Source organism: Mixophyes fleayi, chromosome 1 (genome assembly GCF_038048845.1).
Source record: "Mixophyes fleayi isolate aMixFle1 chromosome 1, aMixFle1.hap1, whole genome shotgun sequence".
Classification (NCBI taxonomy): Eukaryota; Metazoa; Chordata; class Amphibia; order Anura; family Limnodynastidae; genus Mixophyes; species Mixophyes fleayi.
In genome coordinates, this window is record NC_134402.1 from 135,622,352 (window position 1) to 135,640,136 (window position 17,785).

General features: G+C 37.4%; 1 protein-coding gene across 1 annotated transcript in view; it reads left to right on the top strand.

The window, feature by feature from the left end:
- COL25A1 (collagen type XXV alpha 1 chain) overlaps positions 1 to 17,785 on the top strand; it is a 369,306-nt gene that overhangs the window by 289,294 nt on the left and 62,227 nt on the right. The window contains exons 16-17 of the mRNA XM_075200693.1: positions 3,731 to 3,763; positions 4,443 to 4,478. Coding sequence (XP_075056794.1) covers positions 3,731 to 3,763; positions 4,443 to 4,478 — 69 coding nt within the window. The remainder of the gene's footprint in view (positions 1 to 3,730; positions 3,764 to 4,442; positions 4,479 to 17,785) is intronic.

Consider the following 17,785-nt stretch of genomic DNA (forward strand, 5'->3'; position numbering starts at 1 on the left):
GTCAAGTATGTTCAAAGCTGTTGCTGTTGCTTTATTCAAACTGTCTTTTTTCATCACTGCAATTCCGTAGACCTCATTATTTAGAAAATAGTATATTTCATGACAATCATTTGATGTGTGCTGTAATAATTGCACACAGGTCACATTCATAGGATTGATGGCATTTTACAGTTTGTTCGAAAAGATTCAAATTTAGCTTTTGTCAAAAATCTTGAAAATCTGTATTACACATATTTGACAATATAATTAGCATGACTATGGAAAAAAACCATTGTATTAATTTTGATTAATATTAAATAAAATGTTCAATTAATACACGCAGGGAAATTTGAATTTAACAGCATGCACCTATTGTAAGATTCCATCTTTGTAATGTTTGGAACATGTGTAAACAATATAATATAGCCCCTAAGCAAATGCCACCATCTCATGTAATCATTTCACAGCTTGTGTTATGGTAACTTATTTTTTAGAAAATATTGTTATGAACAATTATTGTTCAGCAGGAAATTATATTTGATTGGCTGGAAATTTCCCGCTGTGCATACAAATAAAGTTGTCACATGTTTTGTGAATTTCCACACTTCCTGATGGAAAACAGAGAGAGCCTAGCTTTATACACACTTACTTGCTGATCCCATCATTCTGAGAACACGATCCACTGTTGTTATTTTTAAGAAATGGACCATGGGGCTTTTGATGGGCCATTGAATTCTCAACTGCAAGTAAACATTAATCTTTATATTATCGATGGAGCAAATACAGAGATATTAACACCTATAACTTATGTTTCCTAATGGTCTGTGTATTTTGTCTGCACTTTGAACAATGCAACATTATTTCCAAGCTGGCGTTTTGTAGTTGTGTTAACAATACTCATTTAACATGGTTTTAAGATCTGCACATATGTCAAGCAATTCACTTCATAACTGTTTAAAGTGGTAGTCTTTAAGAAAACTATTGACTGATTAAACCACTTAAAGCTATTTAGTTACATCTTATCAGTACACCCCACTACTTGCAAACACTTATGGAGCAGAAAAAAAACTGAAGAAAATAATTACTATAGTATTATTACTTTCCTGTTCTTCTTGACCGTGCCTAATAGTGTCAGGTGGTGATATACATGGTGTATTACACAGGATGATACATGTTGTAAATCCATTCCCTATAAATACCTGTGTGTCCAATTTCCTGTCCCAAACACACACGATCTTTGCTAATTTACAAATAAAAATAATGTGGAAAACATATCTGAATGTGTTAAAGAACATGATTCCTTTTATTAAGAAAACTAGAAATATGCCTTTTGTCTGAATATATTTAAATCATTTCTGTATTATGGAGTGTGACTTACTTATTTAGCACATAACTTAGTGTAGCAAACAAGGATGTTTTAACTAAATCATAAATGCTAAACCCGCTCATACATACAGAGATTATGATTTAATTACTAAACTGCGGGTTTAAAAAAAACTGAGATGTTTCCTATAGCAACCAATCAGATTCCACTTATCATTTAATTTCTACAAAATGATAGCTAGAATATGATTGGTTGCTGTAGGCAACATCTCCAGTTTTTAAAACCCGCCGTTTAGTAAATATACCCCCAGATGTCGGTTTGAACTGGGAAAAAAATGTAGCAATTGGCAGATGTATTTCTCTATTCTATAGCACATAAAGAGAACAGGAGTTTGTTGACAAGGTGCACTGAAAATCCCTTTAAATATCATAGAACATCCATTTAAAACTTAACGTTTATTAATTATAAATCTTAAAAAATGACCAGCAAAATATAAAGTGGTATTGTGCTAGTGAAAAACAAAAACATGTGAATTAAAATAACTGGATGCACTCTATCTGTTCTCCTGAATTATGTGGGGTTAAGGATATACGGCTGGTTCTTAGCTTTTAATTTATAGTCAGTGTACAATAAATATATATAGTATCAATGATGGACAATCTGCTACTTGTAATGCCAAAAAACAAATTGTACTACTGACAGATGTATAGCAAGATAAATACACTAGGTATAATAGGTAGGCTTGTCCCTGATAATATGAACGGAGTTCCGTTGTCTGTATAAATGATTTATCATACAGAATCAGAAGGAGGTAGCTTGCTATCTGCCTCCTAATTGCTCCTTGGTTTTAATGGAGCTTCAATATTACAAAAATAGCCCTATCTTTATGGACTGATTCAGCTCTGATAAGCTGTATTGTTTGTCCTTGGTCCGTGGTCCATGGTACAATCTATGGGGAGTCCTGCATATTCCTTCCATATTACAGAGAACCAGGTGCACCCAGCAAATACGCCGATGCGCGTTTCGCTAGGTGGTACTTATTGAAGGCCAACCAGCCCAGCCAGTCCCTGAAACTGGGGCACCCATGGACATTCCATTTAGAGATGAGCTAATCCGAGCCCACCCGAACAGTGCGGATCCGAACGGGATCCGAGCACTGTTCGGATATTTCCAGCGGGCAAAAAACTGAAAACGAGGCTCTGTCGTCCAAGTCTCGCGTCGAATCTCGCGAGGGGTGGGAGGGAGGACCCAGAACAATTCCATCTTGTATCTCTTTTTTTAGCATTATGTGCTCAAGCTACCTCGGTGCAACCTTTTGGCCTAAAAACAATATTGTGAGGTGTTCAGAATAGACTGGAAATTAGTGGAAATGATTGTTATTGAATGTTATTGAGGTTAATAATAGCGTAGGAGTGAAAAAAAACCACACAAAACTGGTTTTTAGCACTTTTTATGCTTTTTTAAAAATAAATCAGAACCAAAACCTTTCGTCGGATGTTTTGGCAAAACAAATCAGAACCCAAAACCTCAAGCTAATCTGAACCCAAAACCCAAAACCCAAAACACTAAAAGTGGCCGGTGCACACCCTTAATTCCATTGGCACTGCCTTTAACCATGTAGTATCTGGAGACAGGACACCGCACCTGTACTAGTAACAACTGTCTAGAGCCAGGAAGTACACAGTGCCTGTATCCATGTGTCCCCACAAACAACTGCAATCATTATCACACTACCTTATGTACCAAGCATACCCCACACCTATTATATTGTACTTGGGCAAAGACATCTTTAACTTTGGTTTTATGTTAATTTGTTTGTATCATGTTCCCTAATACAATTCATACATTAAAAGCTTGATAGGGCAATAAATTACATGCTTTGAGTATAATTCAGTTTAAATGATTAGATTTCCGGAACATACATCTATAAAAAAAAAAAAAGTCGCATATAGAATTAATTAGATACACCCCCATGAATAACCAAATTGTGTTGCAGTGTGTAATAGAATATCCAATTCTAATTTAAAACCTCATTAGAATTGTAGCAGCCAGAATTAATAGAATACAAACATTCATTTTGTGACAATATACAGACTTCTTCTTTTAAAGGAAAGGTCCACTTAAGAGAATTTCCTTTTTTCTTAGGTAGCAGTGGATGGAGATTGTCAGCGGTGGTTTTTGTACTGAAGGTAGAACATGATTAGAAAGGCGCTGAGGTTGTGAAATTAAGTACATCTTCACCACACAGCTACTTTAGACAACTTATAGAAAATGTATTTTCCAAGGATTTAATGTGTATATTGGTAGTAGAATGTTGGTACTGGGAACGGTGTTGTAAGGCAGTAATGCTTATTAAGATCCCTTGAGCAGAGTTGTGTTTCCCTTAGCAATGCCTCAATCTCTTAATTTTCACTTTATTTTGTCTAGGGTGATCCAGGATCCTCCGCTGCTGGCATCAAGGTGAGACAATTCATTAAGTTGGGCAGCACGGTGGCTAAGTGGTTAGCACTTCTGCATTACAGCACTGGGGTCATGAGTTCAATTCCCAACCATGGACTTATCTGTGAGGAGTTTGTATGTTCTCCCTATGTTTGTGTGGGTTTCCTCCAGGTGCTCCGGTTTCCTCCCACACTCCAAAAACATACTGGTAGGTTAATTGGCTGCTATCAAAATTACCCTAGTCTGTGTGTGTGTGTGTGTGTGTGTGTGTGTTAGGGAATTAGACTGTAAGCCCCAATGGGGCAGGGACTGATGTGAGGGAGTTCTCTGTACAGCGCTGCGGAATTAGTGGCGCTATATAAATAAATGGTGATGATGATGATGATGATTAAGTTACCTATTGTACAATGACTGTCACCATTTACTAGTGCGGTAAGTAGACATTTTCAAGATACTGAAACTTGGTTATTTTTTCTATCTCCTGTTTCTACCATTGTTTAAAATGTACATATGAATAAACATATATATAAATAAATAAATATATATATAGATATATATAGATATATATCTATATATATATCTATATATATATATCTATCTATATATATATATATATATATATATATATATATATATATATATGAATTCCGTAGCTTTAAAGTTGTATATAAATCTAATCGGTATGCTATTTCTGTTACAGGGGGAACCTGGAGAATCAGGGCGTTCAGGGCATAAGGTAACATAGACCTTACTGTGCTAAGTATCTTCAATCTGTGTACTGAGTATTGATTATAGCAACTTCCACACTAAAGACTTTCCTGGATTCAATCCTACCAGGAATGCAGTAAACTCTATTTATCCGCAGTATACATTAAAGGAAATTCAAATGGTTTAATTTAATGTGGATCAAATATATTATTTTAATATCATTATATATCCCCATTTTAACTGTATTATTACTTTACCCTTAGTGCTAGTATTTTATTATGATTTTCAGATTCAAGTACATTGCTCTTTATATATAATTTGCAATCTGTTATGGTTTATTTCAGCTTGCCACAGCTTTTAGAAGAACTAACCCAACATTTCTCTCCCTGCTGTGTTTGAATTTTAACAATGCATGTCTAACTGAAGTAAATAAACTTAATGTACTTTGTCATTAGCATTTTCAAGCCTTGAACACTCTTTTAAGACAATATAAACTTTCAAATGTTACAACTTCTACAAAAAAGGCAACAGCAACACAAGTTATTTGCACTAACAATGAAAACAGAACACGACACATAATTTTACACAACCACTGGGAATGGGTTTATATATGATTATATAAATATATTTATTTAAGGGACAAATTGTGCTGTACATGCACAAAATATCACAATCTTTACACAATATTTTGTTGTGATTTCTTTTTTCATTGCTGAAGTCATAAAAGACATTACTTGCAAATAATAATCATTTGATGCGCTACTTGTATCGGTTATTTATAAGATTATTTATAAGATTAGTTTATAGGTGACATTATGAGTCATAGCACATAACTCTGTTGCATTGAAAAAGGGAATTCCTTTAGCAATTTTTCACAAACTAATCTTCTGATTTGTTATCGTCTGAGCTCAGGGTCAATATTGACCAAGAATGTTTCAACAATTTGCCAAGTCAGCCAAAAGATTATGACCTACTTTCTTAACGGCAATAGTGAGTTCCTCCACAATTTATGTGTATATTGTTCTATCAAAAGAGTTATGTGATACCAAAAGCAAAAAAAATTGTAATTGGACCTTTAGCGGATTTTGTTTTTGAATGACAGCTAATTTTTCTCCGTAGGACATGTGTAATTGTATCTTTTAGTTTACATTTATCGAGAGAGTTGCTATGCCTGTCTGCTCATGACCTAGCCTGAGCCGAGAACTTAACATTGAAACTCGAGTTATACCAGTTGAAAATATTTATTTAAATTACAGCCCATATGGGATTCTTTGGCTTTCTTGTCTGGTACTCATGGTTCAGAATATAGCACCACCGCCAGATCCTGTTACTCAAACTACTCCTGGCTGTTAGCCAGAAGAAGCATGAAAGCGAATGCATGATCCAGTCAATCAACCAATCAGCACCATTGATAATTACCCAATGAGCGTAGTTTAACCTTCTCCCAGCTGTCAGTCAAGTTACTCTTGCTGGTGTGTTAAATCATTTCCCAACTGTGTGACTCTCAGGCATGGGACCTTTGTGATTCTAATAGTGGAATGGAATTGGAGTAATTGGAAAAATTTAGCTCCAATGTAATGTTCTCCTTTCATTACAATTAGTAGGCAGACCTAGAAGAATACAAGTGTTTAGCTTGCTTCTGGTCACAGCTTGCCATTAATATCCGTGGTTAAAATGACAGCCGAAAAAATTTAGTGTGGAAAGAACATTGCTTGAGAATTCTTTGGTACCAATGTGCCCAGATTATTTTCAAGTAACTGTGAAAATTATGTTCTGTTCTTTGTGTGGCAATCACACTTCAGGTAATTTACTAAAATTAAGGCATTTTGTATGTCACTGTTAAGCAGGAGAAAAGACATTGAAAGCTTTGTTGTAAAGATGAAACAGTGACAGTTTCTAATGGAAAGAAAGAAATAGGGTGAATGAAGCTTAAATGTTTTGACTGAACTATGGTAGATTGAACAATAAAACTGATATAAACAATAATAGGTACTGTGGGACTGCTTCTACAGCCAGGGGTTCTCTTAGGAACCTTGTGTGCAGGGGCAGGCTGGGCAGGGGGGGGCAGATGCCCCCCGCCTCGGGCAGTGTCCCAGCCCATGGTAGCTCACTATAGGACAGGTCCCATAGTGGACTACCTTAGGCTGGGTCACTGTGCCACCTGCTATATTTTTCCTTTAAAATGTGCTTAATCGTCTGCTGAGACTCCTCCAGGCTAATATATAACTTATTTATCAAAACTGAAAGTGAACATTACGAATGTCAAATTTACAGCAATCAGTATCGGAAATTGAGTCTCGACCCCCAGGCTAAATTTTCCACCCCTCCCCTGCTTGTGTGATGTGTTTCTGCACACAAAAGCGGGTATTAGAGTACAGAAAACATCATTTTGCAGCTCCTAAAAAATAAAATGTGCAAATATTATTACCCGAAACATGTTGCAGATACACACCATGTATGGTTTCAATCTAACCTCATGGCTAATTGAATCGTCCCCTATCACCCTGTTATTGCTCATGATAATTACAACAATGGGTGTGGTGAAGCAGGTGTTCCTTCCATTTAAAGGGAAAAGTCCTCTTACCTCTGTTTAAGATTCTGGTTTGCTAGAAACAAATAGCTTGGGAAATGTCATCTGACAATATCTGGAGAGGCATAGGATGCCTGCATGGTCTTTAGATGATAGCAACAGAGAGAAGAGGGTGAAATACTGTATCTGAGAGCAGTAACACGCTATATACATATGATATTCATGTGACATCTATGTGAAGTAGACATAGTCAGGCTGATACAGGTGATTTATTACATCGGTGCCGGTCATTAGATTTTGGAGGAGGGCCCAGTGATGCAGGTCCACCTCCTTCCAAGGCCGTTATTTGTTCTCTCTGTCTACCAGATTATAATATTATTTATAAGCCATCTGCTGATGACCATTAAAATTAATTTAACCCTCAGTTGTATTTGTGATTTTTTTTAAGGTAAATTAACATGCATTAATGTTGGATATCCATTTACTGTACAATTTTGTCTACCCTTTGTTAACCACACAAATATATTTTTCTGTAATGTAATATAATTTTCCTGTAGGGTGAACCAGGGCTTCCTGGGCTACCTGGACTTCCTGGGATAAAGGTAAAAAAAACTTTATCTAGTATTTAAAAAAAAAAAAATACAAAAAAAAAAAAAAAAATCCACAGTAGTGTGACTACTGTGCAGATGCTTGTTTTGGGTTTTTTTTTTTTTTAAATAAAGTTTACCCTTTGATTTGTTGAATATTTCAAATGACTGCTGCTATTTCCTAACTGTTTGGATGTTAATATGCAGGCTACGCTTGTGGGATATAAAAAAAAATTGACCAGGCAAAAACTGTTGTCAATGGAACTGGGGTCTGTCCATATGAGAACCAATAACTCTAATTGACTTGCATTGTCTTCATGTTCTTGCTCAATTACCTCTATCTCCTTATTCAGAATTCTCCATGTCCTTACTTGGATATATTCATGTGCTTACTCAGAAATCTCCATATCCTTACACAGATATCTCCATATCCTTGCTCAGATATCTCCATGTCTTTACTCAGTTATCTCCATGTCTTTACTCAGATATCTATATCTCAATGTCCTTAGTCATATATCTCCATGTCCTTACTCATATATCTCCATGTCCTTACTCATATACCTCCATATCCTTACTTGGATAACTCCATATCCTTACTTGATTATCTCCATGTCCTTACTCAGATAACTCCATGTCCTTACTCAATTTTCTCCATGTCCTTATTCATATTTCTCCATGTCCTTACTCAAATATCTCCATGTCCTTACTCATATATCTCCATGTCCTTACTCATATATCTCCACGTTCTTACTCATGTATCTCCATGTCCATACTCATGTATCTCCATGTCCTTAATCCGATATCTCCATGTCCTTACTAAGATAACTCCATGTCCTTACTCAGTTATCTCCATGTCTTTACACAGTTAGCTTCATGTCCTTACTCAATTATCTCCATTTCTTTACACAGTTAACTCCATGTCCTTACTCAATTAATGCCACGTCCTTACTCAAATAACTCCATGTCCTTACTCAGACATCTCAATGTCCTTACTCAGATAACTCCATGTCCTTACTCAGACATCTCAATGCCCTTACTCAGATATCTCCATGTCTTTACACAGTGAACTCCATGTCCTTACTTTATTATCTCCATGTCCTTACTCATATATCTCCATTTCCTTACTCATATATCTCCATGTCCTTACTCAGATAACTCCACATCCTTACTCAGATGTCTTCATTTCATTATTCAGATAACTCCATGTCCTTACTCAATTATCTCAATATTCTTACTTCGTTATTTCCATGTCCTTACTCAATTATCTCCATGTTCTTACTCATATATCTCCATGCCCTTACTCATATATCTCCATGCCCTTACTTATATATCTCCATATCTCCACATTCTTACTTAGTTATCTCCATGTCCTTACTCAGTTATCTTTCTGCACTTACTCAGTTGTGACCTTGCATGCAAGGACCTTTCATGAGCCTATATCCTTTATATTTAATTTTTTTTAGTTACTGCTTGACTTGACCCTTTTTTTACATAATGGTGACAAACTGTATTTCTCAGCACAATACAGTAGGAGAATTTAGCAAATTTTGGTTGTACAAGAGAAAAACTTGAGACAAATTGAGTGAGTGTATTACAGACTAAACAGGGAATACAGGAATTGTTAGACACAAAGGCCTGTTTTATGCAATGGATAAGCCATGTATTAATGCATAATATCGATTAAAGACTGTTGCTGGGATTTGTACAGATATTAAGCTTTGTACTTTACCTAAAAAGAATTTTTCGGAACTGATAAGATAGTATGCAATAGGATTGGTGTACTTTTTTGTTTCATAAATGTCTATTACCAATATGGCAATCTTTTTCACTGACACAATTTACTATATAAGGGAGCTATTGACACTATTTCTCGAAAGTCACATCACACTATTTATCAAGGCCATGACTTACTGTACCTCTGATTGTATTAAAGGAATAAGTTGTATTCTACCTAGTTGAAATGTATACTGGCTGTCACACACCGCAGTCAGTATGATGCCGACTCCGGACAAAAGTTACACAGGGTTAACTACTACACACATCTTGTTATCAGATACCTGTCATGTATGTTCTGGTGCTAGTCTGAGCTAGAACAACTCTTGAAGACAGCTCCTGCCTGCACAGAAGGCCTTTATGGCATCATTATTGGCGTCAGGCAAACCTCAGCCATTTTATCACCTCGGGTTGCCAGACTATTGTGTGCCTGCCGCCAGTCTCTAGCGTTATCTTTGCTCCTAATGTCTTCATTTGTACCAGACTTTGGACTGTTCCTCACCATTGGTTCTCCCCAACGCTTACCTTCCCTGCACCTATGCGTTTAACTCTGTTTGCGCTGAACAAACCCTTGGACATTAACCTTATTCCTAAAACTATTTTTAGTAGGGACTATTACAATTAATTTCATCTTGACTCCAGTTGAGATATACTTTTGTTGATTCATGACAGTCATCCTTAACCCTCGTCCAACCACTGATGCCCATTTGCTAGAGGACGGCCAGCTTTAATTTGGAATCGCCAGGGCCACTGACCTAGACAGCAACACAATTTTTGAAAATATAGGTTTAAGTCCATCTAGGTATATACCGTATTTCCCCATGTATATGACGCTCCACTGTATAAGACGCACCTATATAAATCATGTGAAAAAATTGAGGATAAACATTATCCTCAATTTTTTCACAGAGTATTTGTGCAGCTTATACAGAGGAGAGACAACGCTATAGTGAATTCTGACTTACCGTGTCAGATGATTCCTCTGTCTGGTAAAGTCTTCTGTCTTCTCTCTGTCTGATCCTGATGCTGGAAACCCGAGTAAGGTCCTCTCTGCGATGTCCGGATGTCCTTTCAGGACCTTGACAAGGTCCTGAAAGGACATCCGGACATCGCAGAGAGGACCTTAATCGGGTTTCCAGCAACAGGGCCAGACAGAGAGAAGACTTTACCGGACAGAGGAGTCATCTGACAGGGTAAGTGCTACTACCCCTGTATAAGACGCACCCAGTTATTAGACCCAAAATTTTGGGGAAAAAAGGTGCGTCTTATACATGAGGAAATATGGTAGGTATAACAGTGTTCTCCCCAGAAAATTTTGCCAGCCGGGTGACATTAAGAAGTAGCCAGGTGGGAGCAGTTGTAATACTTTGCAATAATAATGAAAACTGTTGGAGGTTGTTGCCCACACCTGCCAGGACTGGTCAGACTGGTGGTCATTGGTGTAACACACACTGCTGGCTGTAGTGCTCACACAGTGCCTGTTCTAATAGGAGAAACAATAGTTTATTCTATTATAATAGGACCGTTGTTCTCCAAGAGCCGGGGGGTAAGGAAAAACAGCCAGGTGGAGCACCCAGGAAATAGGTGCTGGGGAGAACTGTGTATAAGTAGATCTAGATTTCAATGCCTCTACTGAAAAGTGTTTTACAGCAATAATGATTAGCAGAACTCATGCTGATTCATATCTGTCATTATTCTCTAAAGCATTTTGGTTTTATTGCTTTCTTGTCGCAAAAAGAGAGAACATTTCATTGTGGAATCAACCGAGCGTCTTTATACAGTGTGTGCAGAGACTTTCTTATTTCATTAAGAGATGTTCCACTTGAAATGTTAGAAAGTGGAGAGAGACATTTTCCTCAGAGGCCTGTGACAAATACCAGTGTTAGCAAGGGAACAAACACTTGCAGCAAAGATGTTTAGCATGTAAATAGGGAGAACAAAATATTACAGAATGGAAGCTTGTTTTATGATTCATACGGATGTCTGCTCTGTTTGTGTTAATACAGTGGTTGTGGGCGATGATAGCATTTTGTTCTTGTATTACAGTGCATTAGCAAGACAACAAGGCCTCATTTTCATGTCCCCTCTCTTCTTTCTTTCTTTCCCACACTCTTCTCTAAATCTGCTTTCTATACTGGCAAGATTCTATAAGTAGTTTATCTCCTACGGGTCTGGACACTAGGAACAGTACCCGCTACTAGTTCTTTTGCTCTTTCAGCATTTCAGTTTCAACTTTCTACTACAGTGATCCCACTTTATATCACCCCATTACACTGCCAACCTTATTCACCACAACGTATATTTTTCGACTATAAATATTTAGACCATATTAATCCCATTATAATTCACTGTATATAATACCAACCCAAGTTATAAGACCAGTTCTGTCTTTGTTCTTTGCATACAGTATAAAGAGGGATCATGTGTTCTTTAAAAGTGTGTTATTTATTCAAAGAAAAGCTCATAGCAGCTGTATTGTGATAGTATGTATATAGAAAATAGTAATAATAATACTATCTAATTAACCCATCCACTCCAGCATTTCATTAATTGTACAATGGCGCTTTTAGACCATATATTCTATCAAAAGTGTATTTACTGATAAGTAACTAATCCAAAATAAATGTCCGGTTGGCACTGGCTCTTGGCTTATTCGAAGTATGCCAGTGTATCTGATGTGTTTATAATGAGCTCCCTCTAGTGACGAACAAGGAGAATGCCAGTGGAAATGGTCTTGAGATTTCTGTAGCACAAGGAAATGTTATCCCTTTATTCATGGTTATGTGCCTGAAGAGAATGGAGATTACATATCGATTGTCCTTAGAGAATGTAGGCAATTTCAAAACTAAGTACAAGTAAATAAAATCTTACATTCAATCACTTGAACAGAGAACAACTATAAATAAAACATGAATTATGGATGTAATATTTTTTTCTTTTCTTGATTTTTTTTGTCTTCTCTTGAAATGTGCCAGATTTTCCTTTTGCTTCCTCTCTTCTTTTTCATGTATTCACTATTTACTTTCATCACATCCCTCAGCTATCTCTTGTACTTTCCTGCTCCCAGTCATTATTTTACTATCTTTTTACATATCAATAAACATACTTCTCAGCTCTGCTTAATTGTTATGTCTCAGAAAAATTATTTTTGAGCATCAAGCAATTATTTTAATTTTTGGCATTGTAATATATGCTAATATTTAATATATAAACATATCAGATAACAGGAAATTGACTAAACACCCTTGTATCACTTAAAACGGCCAATCCCTCTTAGGTCAGTGTAAATAGTAGAGATAGACTTAGACTGGGTACACACTGGATTATCATGCCAATCACACGATAAACAACCATTAGGTTCATTATCGCATTAGTGTGTACGCTCCAACGATCATGTTTAATCGTTCCAAAGCACACCGTATCATTTGATTTGATTTTATAACTGGACTAATCTCTATAAACGATGAAACGATGTTGGAAAAATTCTGGATGCACTCATGACCAGTAGTATAGGCAGATCTCCATAAAGTTTTCAGAGTCGGCTGATGGGTATAACAGATGAAGGGCACAGATCTGAAGGTAAATCCTGTAAAACGTGTATAGTGTGTACACATGAATCGGCATGCTGATCGGGACTTTGAGTCATTGGTAAAATCGTTAATGATATCACATTGGGAGAAATTTTCTATAGTGTGTACCCAGCCTAAGACAACCTTGAGCATATCTATATAACTCCTATGTGACCAAATACAGGAGATTTACTGATTATTTTTTAGCATTATGTGCTCAAGATAAGTTTACCAGCATCTCCTGATCTTTTATCACCCTACATCCCAGGGGGAAAATGTACTAAGGGACCTTTTTTTGTGTCGTTTATGAAGCCGCCATACAACACATGTAATTTTAAACTCCAAAGCGCAGGATTTACTTTCCTATGGTTTGAAGGCTAAAAACTCAAACCGAATCTGATGTATTGTGGTTTGCAAACATGTAAGCTGCGTGCAGTTCAGATAAAACCAAATGGTAAAACCATAGGCCACCTCTAGCAAAACATCTGATTTTAGCCCTTGTACAAACTTGGTACCTTTGGCCCAGGGGTAGCACTAAGCTACCCCTAGCCGGTAGGTACCAGGGATAAAATATACTACAAGCACTTGTGGCATAAGAAGCGTCAGTATGAACTGACCACCCATAACTGTTCTTGCATGCTGGCACTTGTAGACTAACTGAAAAGTGGGGGTGTGCGATGAACTAGTCTAGTGACCAGCCATCTTCAAAAGAATCAAACTGCCAAGAATTACATGAGTAATTAAAGACTCAACAGGGTCCGTATTTGTACTGTTTACCACAATTTCTAACCACACCTTTGGAAAGACTTTAAAATAGAAAGCAAGATGATTAAACGTTCACTTAAACTGGAGAAGGGAGGTCTCAACATTAAAGATTTGCCAAAAGTCATTTCTGAATTCCTAAATAAGTCTGAATGCAAAACTGAAGGAAACTAAATCCTGTACGAAATTTCCAAACCCACCCGCAAAGCACAGTGCAGTCATTTTCAAATAAAGTCTGGTCTGAACTGCACGTAATTGCAGACTTGTTTTAGTGCAACTATAAATATGCATCCTTTTATATGAAGGCTTGGTCATGGAGGAAATGTTTAAAGAAATAATAATATTCTCAGTGTTTTCCCTCTTGAAATGTTCCACTTTCCATTATAGAAAGAAAAGCAATCTCCTTCTACTGCTGCTTTCACTGTAATCCTCCATAGCAGGTATCATGCTGATGAGAGCTGTCATTAGCCCTTCAGTAGGAAGTAGTCATGTAATAATAATACGTGTTGAAGAACAGTGAATTAATCCGAAATTTCACTCATACTAGTCAGAGAAGCATTGACTTTTTTATCAAACGTAGGGTAATAAATATTTTGGAAATAATTGCCTCACAGTTAATCTGTGCACTACATGTCTGAGGTGGAGATCATGCAGCGTGGTACTGAACCTTCAGGAACAGGAAAATATTGCTGTGATATAAAGCAACGACCATACTTCCTCTCATACTTTCAAACCAGATATATATTTTTTTTGTAACAAAGTGTTGGCTTACGTGTTTGTGAAGTTATGTGACATATTTTTTTTTACTTTATATATAGTTTACCTTTACTTTATTTTACTTTACATGCACATCTGTTGGAAACAAATACTCTTTGTGACCATGAAGTTTAGTTTTAGCAAACATCGTAGCCCTGGCACTGTGCGTTCCAGGGGGATCTCAAAAGGGACTCGTAAACTCATGTAATGAGGCAATGAAATTTGCTGCATATTAGTTGTTCTTTCGCTGCTACAGTCAGTGTTTGTTTTTTTGCCAGTGGGAGCTACTGATGGAGCGTCTGACATTGGACATGCTGGTAACGCTGCTGCATATTGCAACCTAACACAGTACTCGCTGTATCATTATAGTGACATCTGATTCGTAGATGTCCAGTTAACTGCTGTGCTGTTGATTATATATGTGTATATATATATATATATATATATATATATATAATGTTAGCCCCTTTGTTATTGATATCATTTGGAGCCATCAGTTTGATTTGATAGGAGTAGAGTGTATAGGGCAGAGGTCAGTGTTTGACACATGTGTTACTGTTTCCCTGACCTGTCAGCTTCATCTGTGATTAATTTTGCTGGTTTTTATTCCTCACTGAAGGTTTATCTGAGTTTGGGGATATGCTAAGAGTGTAGAACTATTAAGTAAAACACCAATAATTAAAAAAATAATATACATTTTAACAGCCTATGGATCAGCAAAAGATGGACAGTAGAAGAGACGGTAACTGATATATGTCACATATACTGGACATTTGCCATGTTGATTTTATACTTATATTTGTTAATTACAGTTCATTTTTGCCATATTAAAATAAATTTTGCTAATAAACAGTCAGATATGCACATACAAGATATGTATTCTAATATAAAAACCCATGGGTGGGAGGGTTGAATGTAGGTGAAATTAGGCTTTTAATAAGACTGAACTCCAGCCAGGAATCATGCAGTACAAAACTTGGCACGGACAATTATGCATCCTGGTCCCCAACCAAAAGCAGCAGAGCCGTACTGGAAGGATGAAGGCTGGTTTGCACCTGCACCTCAGGAGACTCACAGTTCAGTGACATCAATGGGGATTAAGCATGAGCACTTCCTAACCAGTCAGCACCCTGTTTCTTGGATATGGAGTTTGAGCCAATGAAGAATGCAATCTTCTTTGACAGAAGAGATTGACTGTGGAAAGAACAGCACTAAAGCTAACCCCACAAGGTTATATCTTAGGGGAGAAGATAGAAGCATTCTAAGAAAAGAAGAAGTCAGACTGGATTCTAACCAGATTATGGAGAACAAAGGTACCTGGTTGACAACATATACAAAAACTAGGCTTTAGGAGGAAAGGGTCAGCAACACAGCTTAAGTGGTTATATACACATTACTTTAGCAGATGTTAATGCTTAAATACATCTCCGTACTCCATCTGCACAGTCCTTAATTAATTTAATTGCCAGTAATGACACAGTTGTCCTAAAATAACCAGTTTATAAAGGTCTAGAGGCGAGAGCCTGAGCCTGAGAAAGGACACCTGGCCACACATAGATAATCCCACTTCAAAGAAAAATGACCAGAGGAATCAACCTAAGGGGTATCAAGTTTTTGAAGTTCTTGGGAAGTGATGACCCATCGACCTATAAATGTGGACCTTAATACTGTAACTGTGTATCTTTGAGATGTCACTGCATTTTATGACTGTACAGTGTATAAATGTTCACCTTTGGCATTGGAAACCAGAGTATTCTATAGAAGCTTGATGTTGGTGCCGTCTGCGCAGGGGTATGCATGCAATACTTTGGCTTGTAATTTATTTTGCGAATAAAACTCTTGTGCTTTGGAACCACAGCGTTCGCATCAGTGAATCATTATTTTATATATACTGATGTATCACTAAGTGCTGCTGCCTCCCCTTACAATATGGGGTACTTTCCATTGGGACTCTCATAGAGTGGGACCTCCTTCCTTAATTCATCTCCAGCTGTTAGCCACAATTCTTCTACAGTTACCCCCGTCATGGTATGAGGGCACTTTCCAAGGGTCTCTATATAGATTTCTTTCTCACTTCCAACCACACATACACTAATCCTTCTAAAGTCTGTGCCAGCCAATTCATATCTCTTATCCAAGCAATCTCCTTTAGGCAATTTCTTACAATAACTCTCCTCTCTTTTGGCGCCTTTGCTTGTTGGGGGTTTTCTCCCTCTTTTCCAAACTTTGCATTCATGGCAGCCTTCATGCATCCATTCTCATAGATGCCTCTTACTGGAGTACCCCTGATGGTGGAGATCCCTCTGCTGGTACTACCTCTCTATTATCTGGCCTGCAGCTGATGGGGTCACTAAATCCCCTTAAAGAGGTCACCATATTGTACCTCATGGCATTAGTTGTGCACCCCCCTTTGATGGGAATCCAGGGCGTCCGTTCTTCCAGGTCCTGGCTACAATATGGCCACCACTCCTCTTTTAGTGGGAAAAACAGAGTCTTTATAGACTCTCCCCTGGTCTCCCTCATGAGCCAACACTGGCACTTTCCTTTTCCCTAAGCTCAGCCTCACTTTCGCGGTGATGTGGCCGTCCACATCACTGCATTTTTCTATCACAAGGCCTGTACCTTGTCTATTCTAGTGTCCCCCTGGTGATCTTGCGTTCAGGACCACATGATAACACCATTGGCTTTACAGAGAGATGATCTAACGCTTAGCCATCAGTAACTGTCATCTGCATGCCACACATCCCCAGGAGCCAAGTCCCTGCAGCCATATTGGGCTGTAGTGTATTTGCATTGCAAAATGCATCCCACCTCCTCCAGCTGCTCTGAAATATCTATAGAACCTAAGCAGCCTGAAAAAGGGGAAGTATTTAAAAGTGGAGCACAATGCATTGAGCACTTCACAACAAAGTTTAGTAGCAGAAAATACATTACACTGTTTGACATTGCCACTACCCACTACCATCTGCTGCATTCTGAAACATACTTCTATGTAGCATGACTGTAAAGCGGTTTTATAAGACTTACATTTTGTGCTAATACATTCCAGGCACAGGAAGCTGAATAGACCTGTATAAAATGGTCATATATAGTATGTGCTTTTACAATTCAACCACAGAATTGAGATATGCAGAGCCTGAAAGACATTACAAAGCCAACATTTCTTTTCCAACTGCCGTGTAAATCCTCAAGTAATTTAATGGTGGTCACAATTTAGTCCGCAGCTGGTGCTCTAAATACTAGGAAGTCTATTTTTTTAGATATTAGTAGTATAATAAAATATGTGCTGTTAAAAAGGTGTAAAACTTTACAAGTTTGTGTCTTGAAGCACAATGAACTACTAAAAGTGGAGACTTCC